This window comes from Gymnoscopelus microlampas, assembly GCF_963454915.1.
Source record: "Gymnoscopelus microlampas genome assembly, chromosome: 21".
Lineage (NCBI taxonomy): Eukaryota > Metazoa > Chordata > Actinopteri > Myctophiformes > Myctophidae > Gymnoscopelus > Gymnoscopelus microlampas.
The window spans coordinates 20,459,110-20,477,436 of NC_139958.1; the positions used below are offsets into that span (position 1 = coordinate 20,459,110).

The 18,327-nt window shown below is 39.9% G+C and overlaps 2 protein-coding genes across 4 annotated transcripts; one reads left to right on the plus strand and one right to left on the minus strand.

Annotated features, from left to right (window-relative positions):
- Positions 1–822: 822 nt before the first annotated feature.
- Positions 823–14,929, plus strand: ciz1a (cdkn1a interacting zinc finger protein 1a). Of its 2 annotated transcripts, none has more exons than XM_084046560.1 (15): positions 823–942; positions 1,842–2,108; positions 2,563–2,687; positions 3,845–4,056; positions 4,835–4,964; positions 5,194–5,281; positions 5,462–5,559; positions 6,042–6,121; positions 6,252–6,686; positions 7,933–8,063; positions 8,990–9,083; positions 9,457–9,585; positions 9,753–9,831; positions 10,023–10,144; positions 10,496–14,929. In XM_084046560.1, the coding sequence occupies exons 2-15, from the start codon at positions 1,915–1,917 to the stop codon at positions 11,111–11,113; spliced, it is 2,535 nt and encodes an 844-aa protein (XP_083902686.1). In that variant the 5' UTR covers positions 823–942; positions 1,842–1,914; the 3' UTR covers positions 11,114–14,929. The 2 variants fall into 2 exon arrangements, with proteins under 2 accessions (XP_083902686.1, XP_083902687.1); XM_084046561.1 differs by lacking the exon at positions 823–942 and adding an exon at positions 1,049–1,173.
- An 814-nt stretch (positions 14,930–15,743) lies between these two features.
- On the minus strand, positions 15,744–17,999 carry bbln (bublin coiled coil protein). 2 transcript variants are annotated; one of them, XM_084046800.1, is made up of 2 exons: positions 17,673–17,999; positions 15,744–16,996 (listed from the first exon to the last, which is right to left on the minus strand). In XM_084046800.1, the coding sequence occupies exons 1-2, from the start codon at positions 17,746–17,748 to the stop codon at positions 16,773–16,775; spliced, it is 300 nt and encodes a 99-aa protein (XP_083902926.1). In that variant the 5' UTR covers positions 17,749–17,999; the 3' UTR covers positions 15,744–16,772. The 2 variants fall into 2 exon arrangements, with proteins under 2 accessions (XP_083902926.1, XP_083902925.1); XM_084046799.1 differs by having other exon boundaries at positions 17,664–17,999.
- Between the last annotated feature and the right edge of the window lie 328 nt (positions 18,000–18,327).

Here is an 18,327-nt window from a genome sequence, read left to right on the forward strand (position 1 = left end):
GTAGCCAGGCCTACTAACTAGATCCATATGGACCGGCCTAAACGTAAACTACTATCAGTCCATAACCTGAACTAAATTTAATTTATTTTAGTTGGTGTCTAAACGTCACTAAATGTATTAATGTTTTGTATTGGTCGGGGACGCTGTCTGTCATTCTTCCGTTCCTTCAGTTCCTCGAATCAAGTGTAGTCTGGGATCAATTTACCTTATAGGCTATAGATCCGGCATCTAGACTGGATACGGACATGGCCTGTGTGCGTGCATCCACTATTACGTGTGCCAATTACCGGATACAGTAGGCGGGCTTTAGACCAGAATCAGATATGAGTACTGAGCCAATACTGAGCAGTAAATAGAAACCAGTGACGCTTCTCGACGCGAGGTTAGATTATCTAGTAGTTAGTGTTGCCATGTCCGCTTATTATAAGCGACGTTGGTCTTGTTTTTATGTAAAGTTTCTTGTAAATTATTGGTAGTTGCGAGTTGCAACCAGTGGTTCTCAAACATATTCATGGCAAGGACTCCCAAATTAATGTGTATTCGTCCACTGATCTGAAAATATTTTGTTCCAGGGACCCCCATACCATACAAGATTTGAGTTGTTAGAAATGTTACAAAAAAATCAAAAATACCTTTAAAAAAAAAAGCAGATCTACAAGCTCACAACGCGTCTTATCGCAATGCGTTGTGAGCTTGTAGATCTACAAGCGACTACAATCTTGTAGAGCTTGTAGTCGCTTCTTTTGGGCTTGTTTTCCTAGACCTGGTTGCTTCTTGTTGCTTGTGTCTCTCGCAGAATCTGGCAACACTGCTAGTAGTGCAGCGAGACAGGGGAACCAACCTACTTTAATCTAGTCTGTGTTGTTGTCATCCATACAACACAACGGTATTTTATTCCGTGCGCGTTTCGGTTTCCTGGTTGGAAATTAGGACCTCTTAACTGTAAGTAGCACAGGTTAATTGTGTAAAGTTGTGCAACTTTATTATTGCTACCTTTTTACCAGGTTATTTTAACATTTGTGTTGCTAAATGTTGTTAGCCACAGTCGGCTAAACTTAGCATGGCAAGTGCAGCAGCAGGTCATGTTAGCCACAGTGACACACAATGAGACATCCAGGAGAAAACTTACTACTAAAACCCCTGTTTACAAAACAACACCTTATCGAAATCCAAGTACGTTAACGTTAAAGGATGGTGTAAAATATACTGGATAAGTACATGAATAATAGATTTATCCAAAATATATGGTGTTAAATATTCATGAAGGGCACAGTTTATTGGAAGAATAAATAGCTGCAGCTATAATTCAAATAATGCATCTATTCATATGTTAATAACAATAATAATAATAATAATAATAATAATAAAGTGAATTACGAATTAATTAATTCATTTTCAGTGAGGTTTCACTGTACAGGATCTATCCATGTTGGGACAGTCAGTGTCAGTAACAGAATGCATTTTATTTTGAAGGCAACATGCGATCAGCTACATGTGTTCATAATGTTTCGTTGTGGAATATATATGTGTGAGTGTGTTCATTGATTGCAGCCAGCACTGCTAAAACGAGTCGACCGATTCTATAACGTTTCCTTAAGCGAAGAGGAACATTGTGAAAATGTTCTTGTGTTGACCAGCTAAACTTTGCAATCGTCGAGTAGTTGCCAACACAATTTGTGTTGTTATCAGACATCGGCTTTCCACTGATATGACGGACCTGTTGTATGAATGGGATGGACGCGCACTGTTTTTTAACGTTTACATCTGCACTAGATGAGACATAATTGATCGGAGCAGACTTTCAAGCACAGTATTGCTTTTTTTCACACCCTGATCTATAGAACCTCACGCTGAAGAACAGGTGTCCGGACTACTCCTCGGATCTGACACTGTCGTTGTTATAACAACAGCAGGATGTTCAATCCACACCAGCTTCACCAGCAGCAGCAGCAGCAGCATCAACAGCAGCAACAGTTCCAGCAACACCTGCGGCAGCTCCAGCATCTCTTCCAGCAACAGCCGCCTCCTCCTCCGCCGCCACAGCCTCCGCCACAGCACCATGTTCCCCATCCCCATCAACACCACCATCACCAGGTCCAGGCACAGCGGTAAGATCATGAACTCCCACACCGGGGATCAGTTAAGCATAGGCCCAATCAGGACATTGTTGTTAGAAAGAGGTCATTTAACACAGTGATTAAGGACCCCCCCCCACACAGTTTGAAATGCATTAGGCCACTGACATTTATTTTTTTGTTTGTTGTTTTTTTGTTTAGTTTTTTTAAAGTTAATTTGGAGCCATTTGGGTCCAATTGTACACTCAGGCCTATAAGAGTTTAGCTGGGGAGTGGGGACCCCCTGGAACCCCCTCAAGGACCCCGGGAGTCTCTGGACCCCACATTGAGAACCACTGATTTGACAGTCGCAACAAGTTACCGTATTGTTTATTTTGTATGTACAGTATATAGTTAATTGCCCACCATTTGAGCTATTTTCTCTGAACATTTATCATAATGTTAGTTGCTGGAAAAAAGCGAATTCACCTGTATGCTTGTGGTGTAGGGCCATGGCTCCACAGGCTCCCCCTGCACAAAGGATGGTCAACCTGTGCCAGGCTACCCAGACTACCATCATCGGCCCCAACCACCACATGCTACAGGGGGCCATAATGATGCAACGTATGCAAGGTATGGCTGGAAGTGCTCCTAGTAATAATGGAAAAAGATCGATAACACTTTAACTTAAAGATCAGGTCTATAATGCATCACAATCGTATTTATAATGTATTGTAATGCACTTTTAAGGCTTCATAACACTCTTTATAAATGTTTACAATCATGTATGACAACTTTATGAAGTATTTGGTCATAATGCACTTATGACCAGCACTTACAATACTCACTGCGCTCAGCGGAACCACACAGCGCACATTATTAACTACTATAACGTAGTCAGTTACTGTATAAAGACACTTTATAACTAAGTTATGATTCTAACTGATGATTTTGGTGATCTGGAAAACCGATTTTCTTTTATGACCGAGCTGCACCGTTTAAGTGGCACAAAAGTCCTTCAGATATATAGTGTATTATTCCTTCGCAGCTTTGTGACAGGCCCAGACATGCCCCCCATTTGATTTTATATTGTGAATAAAACACTGATATATTAGGGTTTGATGAAGGGTTATTTCTATTTCATTTGGTGAAAATAGCAGATCTACCAGCTCGGCTCATAACTCGCCACTTATAGATCGGTTATTTTCGGTGAAGAGATTTGGTGTAGAGGGGGGAAAAACAAGCGGATTAAGTATAGAGCCCTGGGGGAGTCCCAGTCAAGTAAGTATATAGGGTTTAAGTGGGTAATTCCTAGCTGCTATATTGCAGGCAATTAATTCATACATTCATTCATTAATTTCTGTCAGCTGTTGCACCTTGCCCTCGGCTCCTCAACCATTTCACAACCAGAACATTGAACAACTCATCTATCTATCCATCAAGCTCACAGAGGCACAACAAGATCACAATAGTCAGCAAAAATAATCGGGGTTATCAGCATAGTCATAATCGTGCAGCCCTGTTATGTTGTGGCAAATAACGTGGCTCTCGCCAATAAGATTGCTTGATCAGAACCAATTGTTGTAGAACTCCAAAACATAATCAATGTTTTTTTTAAATGCATCACTGATGCTAAATGCATTATATGAGCGGCAGGTCTTGCTCATATTACAAGCCAATGTATTTACAACCATGAAACAAATGTTATTTTCTGCTGTTGCTCTTCCTGTCCTTGTATCCACTTTTATTTGATTTTAAACAATGTCTCCCCTCCTCTGTCCACCGTCCAGGTAGCATGCGGGGCTTTGCGGTGGCTGGACAGCAGTACCGTCAGTTCTATGCTGCAGGGCCCCGGAACTCCATTCTGGGACCAGTTCCCATGGGTGTGGCCCTCAAGCCCCCTATGATGGGTTTCCCACCTGCTCGACAACACTTCCACCCCCATGGTGGCCGCTACTACCCTAATAACACCAACCCACAACCCCCGGCCCCCAATGCTACGGTAAGTGCTGAAGGATCATTAAGGTTTTGCTCACCCATTCAATAGATTACAGTATGGCATTTCCCATTGGCATTTTTTGTTCCACCTGCATTTTGTGCTGCTGAGCAGACACCCTGTATCTCCATATCTCAACATTAGTTTTTTTTGTTGTAAAAAAAAAATATTGTCGTAGCGAAAATAGCCGATCTACAAGCTCACAACACGTGGCATTGTAGGAGTTGTTGTGGGCTTGTAGATCTGCTGTTTTCACTATTATTGAAAACTTTTGAAAGTGAGTGTAGTTAAGTCAGTCTGTGGGTTTCATAAATATTTAACCAAAAGTATTAACAAGAGCTTGCGACTACTAAATAATAACTACATTGGATCCTTTGGAACACAAGTTATTTTTTTCCCATTTCCTGAAAAGTTTCCACCTTACAGTGATGATCGGATTTGCAACTCTCTGTTACAACCGAATGCAACCAAATGTATGCTATTCTCAACCACAAACGCTGTGATTGGCTAAGATGCTCGGAGGGAGCACTTGCTTTGTGCAGTAGAAGCTGCTTTGAAATTACACTTGACAAATGTTGTGAACATCACTTTTGAGGGGTCCTCTGAATAACATATTAGTTCAAGTTTGGTCATGGCTTAGTGCCAAGGGGACCTACTGTAATACCTTACAAGAATTGGTGGATCACAGATAAATGTGGCCATCAGTGACGCCAAATGTGTGTAAACTAGCCAAGTCATTGTTGAATTACCCATAATCCTTTTTTATCTGTCTCTTTGTGTATAGCCTGCCGACTTCCTGTCTGCTTGGCAGGCAGCAGACAGGAAGAGGGATAGCGAGCAGAGGACAGCAGGAAATACAGATGGCCAACCTGCAGCCAGTGCTACCAATGACACCGTGGCGGAGGGTGCAACAGGTATGGCAGAGGCACACTCAGTCGTCGTTTGTTGCCATTTTCAGAGTTGGGTACCTCAGGACTAAACATGACTTGTCGTGATACAGTTTGCCCATGTTCACATTTTAAAGCACACTGGTACTGGGAGAGAAAATAATGTCTTTTGGCTGGAATATATGGCACCTATATCTTCTCCCCTTGTGTTAAACGAGTATGTGAAAATGCACTGATGGTTGTATGTAACCTACAGATGGAGTACCGTCAAACACAGAGGAACACACACAGGCATCTGCAGAGCCAACAGAGGAGCCTGTGGTCAAGAAGCAGAAGACCGATGGGTATGGCCCTCATGACTACTATTTGTTTTCTTCATTTGATTTTCCTTTTGTCCTATGTATTCGGATGGGATTAATCAAATAATATGTCAGTCAAATAATAGTTAGACATGATTATGACTGAACGTAAACATTCACGGCTTTGTCCACTCATCTTTGTCTAATTTATCTTCCACTGTGCAGGATAGAGGAGTCCTCTGAAAAGACCAACATTGGGACTGATGATGACGTAGTTCTCATATCTCAGTATAACAATGCTACCGAGGAAAGCCCATCTGATGGTAAGAACACACACAAACAAAAACCTGTTTGGCTTACAGTAGGCAATAGTAGTTACATGTTTTTTTAATTTTGTCTATGTGCTGCCCTTGTGTCCGTGTCTCCGGGCTTGTACACGGTAGCTCTGCAGGAGTCTAGCCATCTAGAAGAGCGTCTGTTTGTGTGTCCGGGGATTTGTGAAGTCTGTGATTTCACAACTTAGCCTGGCAAAAATGTTTTCAGTCGAGAGATTTTATTTAGCTTTAAACCATGAGACTCACACAGGGCTGAAAACAAATCTATCCTCTATACTGATGATTAGAAAGTATGCCATCTTGTCATTTTCGTCATTTTCGTAAACACTGCGCTTCACAGGTAAAACATTTATTGCTGCTCATAAGTGGCAATTATAAACAATACCCAGGTAAGATGGCAGACTGTTACCCCATCGTTGATGACACAATGTTGCATCTAATTGTGTGTCTATGGTTGGCTCTATCTCCAGACTGCATCCTTATCGAAGCAGGGGGGTCCATGGCAGTATCTGATGTTGGGGAGGAGCTTGAGGAGATCAGAACTGCTGAGGTAGAAGTCAACCACACTGGGCTTTCTAGGCTCAACGTGTGCATGCAGTATGTGATCATTTATAAGAGGAACAAATGTATTGCGCACTGGATAAGTTTAAGTTGACAATGTTCATATTGTCTTGCAACAGCTGAAAGACACTGGTGTGACAGGCCGGTCACCATCTGATAAGCAGAACGTGGAAAGCAATATATTAGACTTGGAGGAGGCACCAGAGGACAAAGATGCCTCACTAGCGTCACAAGATAGCCAGGAGGATGACATGATGGAGGTGGCTGCTGAGGATGTCAAGGAGGAGGCTGTTGAGGAAGCTGTTGAGGAAGCCAAGGAGAAGACTATTGAGGAAGCCAAGGAGAAGACTGTTGAGGAAGCCAAGGAGAAGACTGTTGAGGAAGCCAAGGAGAAGACTATTGAGGAAGCCAAGGAGAAGACTGTCGAGGAAACCAAGGAGAAGACTGTCGAGGAAGCCAAGGAGAAGACTGTCGAGGAAGCCAAGGAGAAGACTGTTGAGGAAGCTAAGAAATTCTACTGCTATCTCTGCAGTATTACCTGTCACAACCAGCAGGTAGGTTGAACACAGACAGAACTGCTGAGCTGTACACTAATATAATAATATATAATAATGTTTATATACCTGGCCAATAAACAGATTCTAATTTGATTTAGTATTCCGATGTGATGACATCTGGGGATGGGAAATATTGCACATGATGATAATGGTATTGTTATAGTTGCCCGATCGTCCAAGGCTTACCTGTGTTCCAGCCTAAGACTTACTGAGTTGCTGTACCTGCTGCCTCCTTTTTATGGGAGTGGATCCTACCACATTCTCTAATTAGCTATCAATTAGGTCTTCTACACCTTCCCCATAACATAAGAGTAATCTAAACACTCACAAAGATGTTTTATGATTAAACTCAAATACAACTTGGGATGATAACACAATCCAATGACATTTTAAATATACTCGTAAAGCAGACACCCCTCTCCTCCACAGCACTTGGCACCTTCCAGACAAATTACTGACAAACACACAAATCAGTGAACATTTACACAGTTTTCAATACACACATTTAAAACTATTAGTCCTTGCATATTACAGAAAGCAGTCATATGTATCAGTGTGTGTGTGTGTGTGTGTGTGTGTATATAGGGCAGTGGGCTGTCCCGTGACAGGTATATTTTCAAACAGCTATGTTTTTTTTAAATATCACATGCACACCCCAATGTCTAATAAAATGGATGCTGAATCAAAAACATACCTTGATTAGAGCAGAAAGATCAGCACACCAAATAGCGGTCATTAAGAGGATTTAATTTAATGCTATGATGTGACTTTTCGAGCAACAAGCAAGAGGACCCAGGCTGAATAGCGGTCGTAAAAAGGTTTTGTAATGGGGGCTATGGGGATTTAATATGGCGACGTTCTGTCTATACAAGAAGTCTGAGCTTGTTGCTCAAAATGTTACGTCATTGCATTAAATAAAATCCTCTTAATTGGCTGGTGTGTGGATCTTCCTGCTCTAATCTACAATTCAAACTAGGAACAGATTTCTTTTCTGTATTCTAGTGTTTGGGTAATATTTTGTCCATGAATAGAAATCATGCAATTATTGCACACTTTGGTTGAATTTGAATTGATCTTTGCGATCACAAATTCCTGGAGAGGCTGCTATTTGTGTGCGTGCGTGCGTGCGTTTAGGCCGAGAAAGACAAGGACAAGTTGATGTGGGTTCTTTGCAGTTTGAGCTCAAGCAAGCACGTCTTAACCTCGAGGTTCTTTTGTTCTTTCCTTCTATGTTTGTGTAAAGAATTTTCAGGAACATATGATTGGCTTGTCCCACCAACAGAGGATGATGGAGATCCAGCACATGAGCAATACCTGCCTGGTCACACTGTTGCCTCATGTCCAGGAGTCTCTGCGGGGAGCATGCAAAGATGGGTTGGTGTCATACACACATACTTAATCTCATTTGAAGACAAAGTTTGCCTCACACCCCAAGATTGATAGATCTTCAGTAGGTTTTGAGAATGACCTGTCAAAAGACAAATGTACAACAACATACATTATACAACAGCTACTACCAACTGCACATTGTGATTGGCAAAGAGGCATTTGGAGCTATGCCAATAACCACAATACACCAGTAAATCATCCGTAAAAGTATCATTCTGTGATACATTGTGGACCCGGCCAGCTGGCATTAAGTTGCCTATAGGATCGGCAAACAACGGCAAACTATCTAGGATTGCGGAGGGCTGAAAGCAACCTAATTTAGCGAAATTGAACACTACTATACTAACCCATATTAAAATGAAAATATTTAATCACAGTGCATTGCTGTTGTATAAAAGCAATAAAACAGTCAAGGCCATGCTTTATCATAGTTATGCAAGGCGACGGCACTCCGCTTCACGTCGTGCCTATGTTGGAGCGCACCCGTGCCAATAACCATTATAAAGCACTCCCTCCTGTGTCTTATTGCTTATGTATAATGCAAAAAGGGCAACAATTCATATATCATTTGCCAATTACATTGACTGCATTTTGTAGGTATATCAGTATCCTAACATGTTTAGTTTTAAAGTCAATACAGCTTGATTGATGTCTGCCCTAGATGTGTGCTCTTTCTGTTTACTTTTGTTGTTGTTTACTGTCATGTTCTTATATAGGTGGTAAATGCAAGACAAGTGCTCACATTGTTTCACCCTTTAATTGTGAAAGTTAATGAAATTAATGTGGAAAATGTTTAATATCTATGGAAGTTTCATCAGCTGGATTTTCTAAACGGTTACATTTTGGGAAGTTGAGCCCTCATGTCGTCACTCTTAACTTGTGTGCCTACTGTACATCTGAATTGCCTACAGAGAAAAAGGACCAGGCCTGCAGCATTGGGGTGCCACCTGTCAAACTGAATTGACCAGTAATGTCCTCGACCACCATTGTAACAAGGAACACAAAGTAAAGCACTGCTCACTTGAGTTTGTTTTGCCATGTTTAATAATTATTTTATTAATGCTAACAAAAAACCTTGAAGCCCGTTCGTGGCATGATCTGTTCTGGAGAACCGCTCATCTGATCGACTTCACACTCAACACTATGGGCTTAAGGGTCCTCAGCCATACACCCGCCAAGTGTGAATACGATCAGATGGACAGTAATCGAGCTATGTTAAGGACAGACAGATAGACATAATTCACATAGAGAGATTCCTGGAATGTATAGATATATATATACTGTATATCGCTGTTGCACAATCTGGTTGGTCTGTATGTATGTCTGTACATGTTTGAAGTACGTCTTCACTGTGTTTACTGTTGCGGACTAAATTCAGGAAGATGACTTGGCTGAGCAGTCTTCTGTACCCTCACTGGAATATTTGGTTGAGGAAGAAGAGGGCAGTGAAGTGGATCAAGAGGAAGGACAGAGGAATGATAGAATCCAAAGCAGCTCCACCAGACAGGTCGAGCATAGTTTTTCCTGTCATATATATATATATATATATATATATATATATATATATATATTATATATATATACTGTACCTTTTCATTCATTTTAAGCTCAAAATGTTAGGCCCTCAATGGATTTATTGTCCATTTGATTTAGCTGTATGTTTTGTCCTTGTAGGGTGGCTGGTCATCTCAGACAGATGGGAACCTGGAGGACATGGCCAGTGATGAGGAATATGACACTGACACTGTATATGGTGAGTTCCCAGATTGCAACTATTCACTCTGAATAAAGTCAGTTTTGGGATTATTCTGATATCTTGCAGTTTTATAGGTCTTTGTGTTTTTTTGACATCTTCCATTTCTTTCTCATGAACACCCTTTTACGTTACTTATTATTGTTATCAAAAGTGTTTGAAATGTAATTCTATGAACCTCTTTCCATCAGGGTCTAGTTTTTTAATTCCGGTGGCTGGCTTCCTTTGTCGCCTCTGCAAAAGGTTCTATCATTTTCAATCTTCGGGTCTACACTCCCACTGCAAGTCCTTAAAGCATTTCAAAAACCTCAAGGTTAGTCTTTAAGACATTATTAACTTGATTTTCAAACAGGGCCAGTAGGGGTTATAATTTTCCCCCACGTTAAATGTGTTTCTTTGTTGTTATTGCCAAGTCTTATTATATAGAATATAGATGTTCTTGGTCCTTTTTTTTCATTGTTTTGAGAAGCTGCTATAGTACATGCCTTTTTGGGGTTGGGTAAAATGATTTTTGTTGATTCAATTAGTGTAATGTCTCATACCAGATCTCTCAATGCACGTGTGCATACAGTATGCCACAACATGCATTTATGTACTGTACATCAAGTTGTTATTCTATTATATTTACTTGCAAAAAACATTTGTACTCTCTTTCACTTAACAGAAGTACAGAAGCTTGCATAACCAACGGGCCACAGCAGAAAAGGTTTCATCAGAGTCCACTATAGCCTTTGCCTCTGAAGACCACCTCAGCTCTGTATCAGACACCACCACAGACTTGGATGGAAGTGACAACCACATCATCACCGACTCCAGTGAGATTGATGTAAAGAGTAATAATCAGTTCATGCAGCCTACAGTCGACATCACCCGAGTGAGGCTACCAAAAGACCGTCAGAGAAAAAAGAAACCAGCAACCACCTCAATGCCACAGAGTATCAACAACACCACTGCTACAACAAGTTCCAGCTCCACACACCCAGCCTTTGACCCTCTCACCACAATGGAGCAGGCAGTGTCCCAGGCTTGTGTAGCTTGGGAGAGTTCATCTGAACTGTGTGAAGAGCCACAGTCACAACCAGTGGAGGCTGTTGAAGAGGCCACAGAACAGCAGGTTCAAGAAGCTTCTGTTGTACCAGAGGAGATTGTTGTACCAGAGGAGATTGCTGTACCAGAGAAGACTGTTGTACCGGAAACGAGTGCAGTACCAGAGAAGGCCAGTACAGGGAAGGCCAAAGCAACAAACAAAAGGAGGTCAGGCCGGGCAACATCAAGGCGCTGAAGATCATATTGGTAAAAAAAGAAAAAGAAAAAAAGAATACAATTGCTGCCTTAGGCTACCCAACAAATGGTGTAAAATGTCTGTATGAACTGATAACAAGGCATTATAGAAATCAAAGTGAGATAATATAAATCCTGTATAAGGCTCTGTGTCCCTAAGTTGGTAACGGCTTTATGAAGCAGACAGGCCTGTTTTTCAGTTATTTATATTTTAAGAGTAACCTCACCCCAAGTCACATAATTCGGGAAACTTGTGTTGCAGTGGCCTCTACAGGTTGAAACTTTCAACTAGGTTACATTGCTGGCCCTACCTCAAACATGATCTACATGTTTAATCACTGACACCTGAAAAAACATCTGTTCACTATTACATCGTGATTGGGTTGTGGCCAGCATTGCCAGGTAGAGAAGGCAGACCTTTATTAATCCATGGGAAATTCAGTTTCAGCTTCACCCAGCTGATGACTGCTCAGAGGCCCCAGGGGATGGAATGGGCTGTTAGGGCTTAAGTGTCTTGCTCAGGGGCACTTCGACACGTATACTGGGTGGCCCTTGAGGTAGACGGGAGACATTCTGATTACCAGACGACCTCTCTACCCACTAAGTTACGGTCACCCCCCAACCTAGTTGAAAGTTCCAACCTTCTCCACTAAGTGCATAAAGTCTACGATGAAAAACATTTACGTACACTAGCTGAGACCTGGCCTGAGATATGATTAACCACATGAACCCTATGGAAGAATAGGTGAACATTCATTGAAAATAGCAGATCTAGATAGCAAGCTCATAACACGTTGTATTGCGTTGTTAGCTTGTAGATGGGCTATTTTTGCTACAAGCTCACAACATGTTGCGATGTGGCGTGTTGTGAGCTATCTTTAAGGTTTTTTATTGTTTTTTTTACAGAATTTGCCTAAAATTAGGATGCCAGGGTTAGTGTGGTTAACAAGATCCAGGAGAAACCTTGTAAAACTTGGTTCATGTCATACCCTGGTGGTCTGGCATAGTCCATTGAGTATGACGACCATTTTCCAAAGCATACCGTGGTTTGTTTGATTTGCAAAGAATCCATTAGATTCCATAATGTTAGTAGCCTACATGAAAATATTTTTTGGGTCAAAGTTGTGTTATTGTTGCGTTTTAATGCATATTTAAGTGTGAAACATGTTTTGAAAACTAAGTGCAAAAATAGTCCCTAGAGAAAAGATTGATTTATGAACATAATTTATATGTCCATGACTAATTGGTTTAGATTGTTAGTTTGTTACACAAAATTTACTTCTAAAGGTTTCTGAGGATGCGGCGCAATCCCCAGCTCCTCCTGGCTTAGTGTCGAAGTGTGTTTGAGCAGGACACTGAACCACGACTGCTCCATGGGTTGGGTGCTGTTCAATAGACGGATTTCCGCGCGACGTCATCACAGAGCAGAATGCGCAATCTGCGCATGCCTGGGGGTCAGTGGGGGAAAGGCGCGTTCGAAAATACAGCCCTGAGCGGCAGTGAGCGCACTGGCCAATACAAACTAATAGGCGAGTGTGCTCCGGTGCGTAATTTCCAAACGCACCCATAGGCTTCCCCCCGCAGCTGCGCGGTCATATTCCTCTCATGTTTACTAACAGGAAACCTCCCTATAGCTGCCCACGGCTCCTAATCGTTAGGATGAGTTAAATGCAGAGGACAAATTCCAGGTATGTGCAAATGTACTTGACCAACAATACAACAACAATAAAGCTTCAATATGTGATGTTCTCCATTTCAGATAGTTATTTTAGTGATTTGGACCATTTGGTATCTTTACCATTGTTGGAGAGATTTACATTTTTAATGGATAGGATTAGGACAAAAGCTGTGAACTCTGCTTGTTCACATCATCTCTTGGCTGTGACAGATGCAAATAAAAGGCCGACTGAAAACACATGAGCCAAGGCTCAGTAGCGTAATTTTCTTGCTGCCGCAGGGTGTGGGCAGGAATCCTGGACTTCGGCTTTAGTAGTAATGCATTTTTGAAAAAAATTGAAAATGTCTAAACAAAATGCAGTGTAGATTGTAAAAAGGAATTTGTAGACGTACAACAATATTGAGGCTTTGTTGATTGACACTGGCTGCTTGTGTAAGCTGTGATGTAAGGCCAGGATATCCTAAAATGCCTGCACCGTCTTTGTTTTGTCAGTTTTCTTGCTTCCTTTTTTTAATTGGAAAACATACTTGAATATCTTCAGTTTCACTTTGTACGGAAGAGGATTAGGGCCACTTGAAAATGTTATTGGAGTTCTGAGATTAAACTCAGAATTTCTCAGAAGTCTGAGAATAAATTCAGGAATTATGGAATGGCATTATTTAATCTCAGAATTCCAAACTTCTTCTCTTTGTTTCTTACTTGCCACAGCTAAACTGTTGAGCTAGGCTCATTTTGAAGTATGATGAGCTACGTTTTGTGTTGCACTCTGATGTAGCAAATAAAAACAAAAAAACCCAGAACATCCATTATGAATGTATTATTTGATTGATACATTTTTGAACACTGAATATTGTTCCATCTTCATGGTGCATATTGGAACTTTTGTTTCAGGAGATTTCGTTACTTAGCAGTTTTGATCTCTTGATTTCAAATTAACAAAAAGCATGTTTCCATCTACCAGATCCCTTTATTATTTAATTGAGGTTTAGAACAGGAATATTTAGTTTTGACGTACCATGTAATTGTATTATAATAACTTAAATTCCATTCCCTTAATTTCATAATGAAAAAGGACCAGTTATATACAGTATCACAAAATACGTTTTATTTGTACTACCATTTTTAATTTGGCTTTTAAGTACTAGGCTGTTCAAATATATCACTAATCCATCAGTCGCTGAGTTTACCAATTTTTTATTTCCCAATCCTGCTATCCTTAAGTGTTAAATGGAAAATGAAGGTCCGCTTTTGCTGCCAATATAGACAAAAGTTGTAGTAGACTAACCTAATAGAAGGAACACAGGTGTTTCCCATACCAACAAAGCAGCATAAAATGTTTAGCAAGTGCATCAAATCAAATGTTTCAACACATTGTCCACTTGACATTGAACAATGCAGATGAAGTGGTAATTGTTGAAGTTGTATTTCATCCCTAATATTTTTTACATAACCATAAATGTGGGTTTCGAGAGGATGTTCATTTGCTGTAAAAAATTACCTTTTGAAGATGCAAAACATTGCTCTTTCCTTTTTAATATTTTCCTGGATTGAAGGAAATGACATGCTAAAAGTTGCTTGGACATACATCATACCACAAAAATAACATTGTATTAGAGTTGTTAACACTCCTAAACCCCAAATCAAGCTCACAATGTGGCGCAGATGCCACACATTGTCAGCTCAAAGATCTATTTTTGGTGCACCATTGTACGACGGAGCATAATTAGGCAATAAACTACATCTCTTCTATCATTGTAGCCTGTGGGCCTTGTTATTGAGATTTCATAACCTGATAATAGAGAGGTATTTCTTGAACTTGTAGTCAATAGTCATCCCTTTTAGTCATGGTGTCAACTGAACTTACATAAAATATCAGTTCTAGACTAAATTTTGCAACGCTGAAGGGAAGAGACCAGCGTATGTAGCATGGGAAGATTTTTTTGTATCTTGTTGAGGAAGAAAAGGGCATCTGAAGGACATTACCAACAAAGCTGTATGTTTCTTACTGTACTTTTATTCTTCGACTGACAAAACAGATTAATATATGTTTTCTAACAGCTGAAAGTTTCAAAAATGTATTTTTGGATGTTTATTTTCTGTATTTAGGTCTTTTCATTTAATATTAAACATTTGACAGTTGCCACACCCTAATACTTGCAATTTCTGAATTTAATGTAAGTTGTTGGTGGATGGGATAAGTGTGTGTACAGTAGATTTAACAAAGTTCCCGCTCCTTTTTACCAATTAAATTCCAAAACGTTTCCATGACCGTATTTCTGCATTAGTGATTAACAACGGTTAAGATGATGGGGTGAATTTGGCATAATTAACCTCCTTGTCCCTCAATCTTTATTCTACTTAAATCTCCAGACGTCATTCATAAACTGTTGCAATCATCTCTGTCCCTCTGCCCTGATGAACATCAACATAAACAGTGGAACAAAAGCAAAATACAGCCAGAGGGGAGTGTCTTTCTGCAGGGAAACAAACCAGCACAATAATATAGTGGCTGATAGAGAAATTATGGCTAAAATATGCATAGATATATATATAAAAATTAAGCTAAAAGTTACACGGTTTACCTTCAATAATGCCACTGTAATGCCAGCAATAGGGCCGTCGTTGCAATCATGATTTAATGAGGTAGCAATAATGACATGGCTGAGAAATTAAGATGAAATGAGACCATATTGGATTTCTTCCCTCAATTTTTTTTTTACATCAGACAGGCAGTATTAGTGGACTCAGACATGAAGTAGTACTTAATGCTATTGAAGAACCTGATCAATCTATTGAGGGCTGTGTTTGAATGACCGTGCGTTCACTCCTTTTAGTTTTGTTGCACCTGTAAGACAAGGCCAATTTCTTACATTATTATTTTTTGTGAAATTGTCAGCATAGTTCAACCCAGCTTCAAACCTCAGCCAGAATAATTGAAAAAGTGTCGGGGCCTTTGAAAAACTTGAAATTGATGCGACTGGCAGGCAAGTGCAGTTTGTAATCGTCAGATTTTCAATGCTTATTACCATAGTTTTCCAAGAAAATATGTTTCATATAAGCCTCAGAGTTTCATGTTTTTTTCTATGACAGAAATTACACTCTATAATATCTCGTTTTGTGGATATTTCGTTGCAAAATACAATAATTATTATAATTAATAAAATCTTTTATCGACATAGCTTTGTTTTATTTATCCAAAACTCTGCACTTGGAAACCCATGACAGCAGTAACCCAACACTATGAACATTTTCAGAATGCTTCATTAACCATTAAACCACAAATATGTCAACTTGCATTTCACAACAAACAATTCATACACCTCAAGACAAGTTAAATTCCATATACTGTGTGATAACTGTTAAAAAGTGGCAAGTCTAATAGTATGGATACTTGATTTATACTTTGCTACGCACCGAAAATAGCCAATCTGCAAGCTCACAATGTGTCGCAGTGCATTTTGAGCTTGTAATTTGGCTATTTTCAGTGTGCAATGATCAAGCCTTAGCCTACCATACCATGTCTTCTTGTGACCTCCTACCACTATGGAATGGAGGTGGCAATGGCCATGATGTAAGCACAAGCAATGTCTGACTTGCCTCTGAACAGAACGGTCAGGGTGTATGAAAGGTTCTTTTGTTTTATTTATTTGTTTTTTAAACAGCATGTACCAACATGTTGCCATATGGCATGCAGGCATGTCAGGGATGGACAAAATGCTACCTTCCTGAAAGGAACAGTCTGCATAACATACATGTAGACAAGGACAGAGAACCTGGAATGTTACAGAAGATCTGAGATTTCAAAAAATCACCTGGAAAAGGAAAGAAAATGCAGCTATGGTACAATACATTCAGGGCGTCCTCTGGTAGACATGGGACATGGTATATACAGCATGTCACTGATCTATGGGTTAAATAAATGTATTTAATTGGTTATGGAATAACATCTATATAACAGTGACTGAACACAGCCTTGCTGTATCTAATCTGGTCCTTCATTTGGTTCCCCGATGTCTTCGTCTGGTCCTCCATCGGCAGGTGGAGAGGAGTTCTCCTCTGTGTCCAGCTTGGCCCTGAACTCCAGCCTAGCCTGACGGTTGGATTCCAGAAGTTCATGCAGTTTGCCGTTCAGAGCATCATTCCGATCCTCTAAATCATCCAGGCAGGAGTTAATCTGATCCAGCATGGTGTTGATGGCAGCATATTCTGTCACAGAAAAGAGGAAACGATAAAGTGCACTGTAAAACATGATGTTTTACAATGTAGATGAGTTGTAAGGCCTACTTCAACAGTTGCAACTCGTATCATTGGCATACTGTGTCCTGATTAAGCAGTGACCATGGTACCTGTACTCAGGTACAGGTACTGTACTTGAGTACCATTTTGATGTATTTTTACTTTACTGGAGTATTTCCAATTTTCAATACTTTTACTCCACTACATCTCAAAGGCAAATATTGTACTTTTAGTCCACTATCAATCTGCTATTTTCAAAGGATTTGTTAAGATTTTACACGTAATACTTAATTTGAAACCTTCTGCATAATGAGTACTTTTACTTTTGGTTCTTTAAGTACATTTTGATGCCAATACTTTTGTACTTCTACTCAAGTACATTTTGAATACCGAACTTGTACTTGTAACAGACTATTTATACAATAGGGTAACATGTGAGTACTTCTTCCATCACTGCCTATAGTGCATATCAAACTGGGTCCTTGACATTAAAACGGTTGAGAATAACTACACTAGTGTAAAGGCAATATGGCTTCATTTCATTCTAATGTTGAAATGTTTTCCATCTTCACACAGGGTTGTAAAGATTCAAGGTGACAGAAACATGTCAATACAGTTAACTAGATAGTTGTTATACCTTGATTACCTTCTTCGTTGAATTCATCGTCGTCGATGATACCTTCATCTATGGAGATATCTGGATCTCCATTTGGTCCAGACATTATTCTGAGGTTTATAGATCCTGTTTAATCTGCTGTTTGTTTGTTTATTGTTTACTATGCTGCCTGTCGGCTTTATTTACATCAAGCTACATGACAATATAGAGCCAAGTTAAAACCAAGCAATTGAGAAACCACGCAAACAAAGACAAACAATGTAATCCATCGAAATGTAGATATTAGAGTAGAGTAAATCAATCAAGAGCTTATTTGTTGTTCTCAAGACGAATCATGGGATGTGTGTGTCAGTGTCAGCTGACTGAGGACCAGCGTCTGTCCAAGTATGTGCCTAAGACAAAATAAATAAATAAAAATAGACTACATCTGCAGGCACTACATGAAATACAGTTTTAAATACAATTTTACATAATAAATCGTTCACATTGAATGTACTGTTTTATATTATTATTATGACTGCGATATATGTGATCAGCTGATAGATCGCAGCATTAGTGATTTTTATCACAAAATAAAATGTTCCTTCATTTTGTTGAAATGTATCTAAACAAGTCTCATTGTTATCATGTTTTATGCAAGCCGCTGTGGGTACAAGACTCGCTCGGGCTACCCACACGCCGGGGC